The sequence below is a fragment of the Chaetura pelagica genome, unplaced genomic scaffold, assembly GCF_000747805.2.
Source record: "Chaetura pelagica isolate M959 unplaced genomic scaffold, ChaPel_1.0 scaffold518, whole genome shotgun sequence".
NCBI lineage: Eukaryota > Metazoa > Chordata > Aves > Apodiformes > Apodidae > Chaetura > Chaetura pelagica.
The window spans coordinates 315125-319588 of NW_009954308.1; the positions used below are offsets into that span (position 1 = coordinate 315125).

The 4464-nt window shown below is 48.7% G+C and overlaps 1 protein-coding gene across 1 annotated transcript; it reads left to right on the plus strand.

The window, feature by feature from the left end:
- The first annotated feature begins 1017 nt into the window (after positions 1–1017).
- On the plus strand, positions 1018–2237 carry LOC104394369 (endonuclease domain-containing 1 protein-like). Its single transcript, XM_010003954.1, has 2 exons — positions 1018–1302; positions 1692–2237. Exons 1-2 carry the CDS (start codon positions 1018–1020, stop codon positions 2235–2237), a joined length of 831 nt encoding a protein of 276 aa, XP_010002256.1.
- The last annotated feature ends 2227 nt before the right edge of the window (positions 2238–4464 follow it).

Genomic DNA, 4464 nt, shown 5'->3' on the forward strand with positions numbered 1-4464 from the left:
AGCAGGAATCCTGTGCAACCGTGGGAAGAGCTGTCCCTCAAAACCTGCTTTGCTACAGCAGCAGCCAGGGTACCAGGGAGATAGAGGTGTCATCCCTTGTGCTAACTGCTGGTACCTGCAGGGCCCCTTTCTTGTCTCTAAGTTCACTGTCTGGGGTTGGACAAGCCAAAAATGCAAGCTGAGCAGCAGCACATCCATTTCCCAGTGTCAGCTTTCTGAGAACCAGACTTTCAAGATGGACCACCTTGGTGTAATTGTCTGACCTAACTGTAGAGGAGATTAATCTTGCCGTGAGCAGAGGAGTTAGGGAAGAACTGAATGTCTGTGTGAACTTGGATGGGACCAGAGACATGTAGGAAGCCCAGCATCCCTGTAATTGACCTCCCAAATCCGCTGTGAGGGTGAACCCAGGTTAGCATTGCAGGTGGTTGGGCAAGACATGCTCTGCTGCAGGTTGTCTGCTGTGGAAAGGTCCTCAGAGCAGAAGGGAGCAAGATGGTACACTGAAACATGGGCTTGCAGCCCCTGGGTTGCTTCAGGAATTTTCCCCTAGGGTCAATGCAAAACCACATAAACCCAAGCAAAAATCAACCCAAAAGTGCTGGGATTCAGCACTCTGCCTTCCCTCTGAGCTCATGGCAGCACAGTTAGGCTGGAATAGGTAGCCTTGTTTTTCTCACCATGCCTCAGTTCTTCAAAAACTTTGCTGTGTGAGCTGATGAGACATGGGGTGGGTTTGATTAACTGCTCAGAGGGGTTGACTTCTCCTGCTGCTGCCTCCTCTAGGCACCTAAATCCTAGTTTACATTTCAACCTTTTTCCCCAATTTATTTTTCCATATCCAGAAGGACAGAGGTTGGGCTCTCTTCGGTCTCCCCAAGTCCCCCACCTCTGCCAGCTGTGTCCCACAAGCACACAAATTACCCCAGGTCATTATGAGCTTTCTCTAAGTTGAATGTCTCTTTGCTTTTGCCCTCCAGGTGATCAAGAGCCCTTGAGGTGGAATCCTTCCCCGCAATGCTGCTGCTGCTGCTGCTGCAGGTCTTGACCAGCTGCCTCTGGCTGGGACATGGCGAGGTAGTGACATCCTTGCAAAGTTCATGCCCTCAGTTTTTCTTCCAGAAAACACCCCCGAATTCAGCCCTAACACCTCAAAACCCAGCCTGGATCTGCCAGCGTTATGGGAACAAGTATTACTTTGCCACCCTGTATGACAGGAACCAGCGTATTCCTGTGTACTCTGCTTACCTCTATCAGCCTGGACCTGGCAAGAGACCTAACACATGGTTGGTGGAGCCCCAGGTGAGTGTCCTCCCTTGTAGCATGTCACTAAAAGGTGACCTGCAGCATCTAACCACTTTTTCCCACCACCCTCTGCCCCACTGCTCAAACGGACCCACTGGTTGGGTTTCAACTTTAAACACCTTCACCACACAATTCCTATGATGTGTCTGAGCCATCAGCAGGAGAATGAGATGAGTCATATCCTAAAAGTGCCCATTTTTCTGCATTGACCTTATAGGAATATTAACTCACTTTTTATTATATTACATTATGAAATCAGGCATTTCATACACTTGAGATTAAAAAAAGATGGTTGGTTGACACTCAGAGACTTCTGTTCTAGGAAAGCTTGCTCCATGACTCCCATCACCAATACTAATGTCTTCTTCTCTTCTTTACCTGTCAAGCTGATGGGTCCAAATTATCCAAAAACTATGGAAAAAGAGTGGACCCTCTTAAATCATTTCAAAGTCAGCTTAGAGCAACTCAGCAAGAGCCAAGCTGTCCTCCAAGACTACAAGAACCTGACAGGTTTAAACCGTGGTCATCTGAACCCCAGTGGCCATCATGGCAACTCCAGCAGCAGGAGGGCTACCTTCACCCTGACCAACATAGTGCCTCAGGATGTGAAACTCAATGGAGGAGCTTGGAATAACTACGAGCAGCAAACGATGATGAGAATGACCAAGGGCTGTAAAACCACCTATGTCGTTGTGGGTGCTGTGCCTGGGAACAAATATATTGCCAACAGAAGGGTTAATGTACCCAGTTACATCTGGTCAAGTGCCTGCTGTGAGGTGGACGCCAACAACAGGAAGGCCTGGGGGGTCATTGCTGAGAACAACAGAAATGAGGTCCAGCTCCTCACACTGGGGGAGCTGGAGGACTCACTGACTGTGCTCTATGGGAGGGGCTCAGTTTCTCTGTTTCACGGTGCGTGTCCCCGGGAATAAGCTCCATTTCACATCCCAGGTGTAAAAGGCCCAGGAGCCATCACCACTAAGATCATCACCTCATGCCTTTGCAGCATTTGTCCTGCTTCCTTCTCTAGTGCTTTCCCAACTCTGTCTCTCTGAGCACCTTCTCCCCTGAAGAAAGCGAGAAAGAGGTCAGCAGAGCCTCCAGCTGGTTTGCTTTGCTGCCTGTCCTTGGAGAGAGATCTCAGGGAGGAGTCCTTGCCATGGCCACTTTGGAGGAGCAGTTTGGGTAACAGCCCATGAGCAAGGAAATCAGAGGTTGTCACTGAGACAAGAGGGGCTTTGCCTTTTCCCCCTTTTTTCTCCATGCCCATACACAGATTGGAGTTTCTTGATGTTCTTGTTAGATACCACAGATGATGTGCTGACTTGCACCTCATCTGCTCAGAAAGCATATCTATGGTGGCTGAGATTGCCCAGAGAGGTTATGAATTCTCCCTCTATGGTGATACTCAAGCTACAATAGGACACAGTCCTGGACAACCTGCTCTAGCTGACTCTGCTTGAGCAAAGGTCTGGACTAGAGGACCTTGAGAGGTGCTTCGCACCCTCAACAATTCAGTGGTTTTGTGATTCATCCTGAACTCATATGAAGACCAGGCTTCTGTACATTTACTAATAGGTTTTGGGTTGCTTGCTTTTGGACCATGTGCCTTGAGAGCAGAAGCTGAGGTATCAGAGAACCAAGCTCAGGGGTCAGATGTACACAGGTTTTGACCAGTCAAATAGAAATGTCTGTGATGCTCTGGTTGTCTGTTTTTATTCTCTGCTCAGCTTCTGAACCTTTGCTGTAGATTTATGAATAACTGACTTTGCAAATTACATGAAATGGGTACATAAATAATGGGTATGAATAAATAATTTTCTGGAGGATATTCAATGGGTGTCAAAGATGAATGTATGCCAAATAATTTCGTGTCTGAACAGTTCACAATATATATTATTGTGAATCATAGTGTAACATTCCATGTAAAGAAGAATTTGCTTCCCAGAAAAATTTCCTTTACTTGTAATAACCTAGCAAGGCTGCAATGCCCACAACATCCTTGCAGGAAGCTGGCTGTCCAACTCCAAGCTGAAGATGCCACAACGTCTACCAAATGTCACCATCAAACTCCAGTTACTTTTCCTAGGAATTTGCATGAGCAAAGTGGCTTATGGTGCAAACAGCTTGTACAAACTGTCTCCCTTACAGAGGTACCACCTTGAGCCTGACCTGCTCAGCTCAGGCTGTTCATCAGCCTCCCAGGTCTCATCGGTGACCCAGCACAAGCCTCTTTGAAGGGTGCACAGAAACACGAGGTGAGGTTCAGGTGCAAAGTCAGACACCTGCCTGCAGGTGTCTCCATGTGTGCTGGGTTTCTGAGCTCTGACTGCTGCTCAGCTTCATAAACAGGGCCACCCTGGGCCTCTGGAGATGCCCTGATGTGTGCAAGGCATTCAGTGGGGCTGGCTGATCTGCTGCAGGATGCCTGGGGACACCTGCACCCATGTGGGCCAGCAGCCAGGGGCCAGGCGTGTTCCCAAAGGCATCTCCAGTGCCTGTGGACACCTGAGCACAGGCCACCAGATCTCACCACAGACCACTGGGCACTGCCTAGTAGCATCAATGACTTGCACTCCTGTTTGCAGCTCCAGCAGCAATAGCACTGGCTTGTGTCAGCTGTGTTGCTCAGTGAGGTGGGAGAACATTTTGCTTTTCAGGACAACATGGTAAGAATATCACTCTGCTCCTTGTATGGCATCCCCTCTAAACACTTCACCAATCTTGTGGCCTTCCTCTGCACACTTTCTAGTAGTACCTCCTAATAGTCCTTTTTGTACTGTAGTGCCCAAAATTTCCCTCGGCTTCTCCTCATAAGACTGGTGTTCCTGACCCTTCACCAGCTCTATTGCCCTTCTCTGGACTCACTCCAGCACCTCAATGTCCTTCTTGTAGTGACAGGCTCAAAACTTACCCCAGGATCTGAGTTGCAGCCTCACTAGTGCCAAGTACAAAGGGAAAATCACTTCCCTAGATTTTCAGGACACACTATTGCTGGTACAACCCAAGATGCTGTTTGGCTTTCTTGGACACCTGGCCACACTGCTGGCTCATATTCAGCTGGGTGAAAAGCAGCACCCCCAGGTCCCTTTCCTACTGGCAGCTTTCAAGCCCCTCTTTCCCCAGCCTGAAGCAGTGCATGGGGCTGCCGTGACTCAA

What these genes read in the sequence shown, in the direction of transcription:
- LOC104394369 (XM_010003954.1), top strand. Translation starts at nt 1,018, where the DNA reads ATGCTGCTGCTGCTGCTGCTGCAGGTCTTGACCAGCTGCCTCTGGCTG. An exon ending in CATGGTTGGTGGAGCCCCAG is followed by an intron (nt 1,303 to 1,691) that starts GTGAGTGTCCTC and finishes TTACCTGTCAAG; the next exon opens with CTGATGGGTCCAAATTATCC.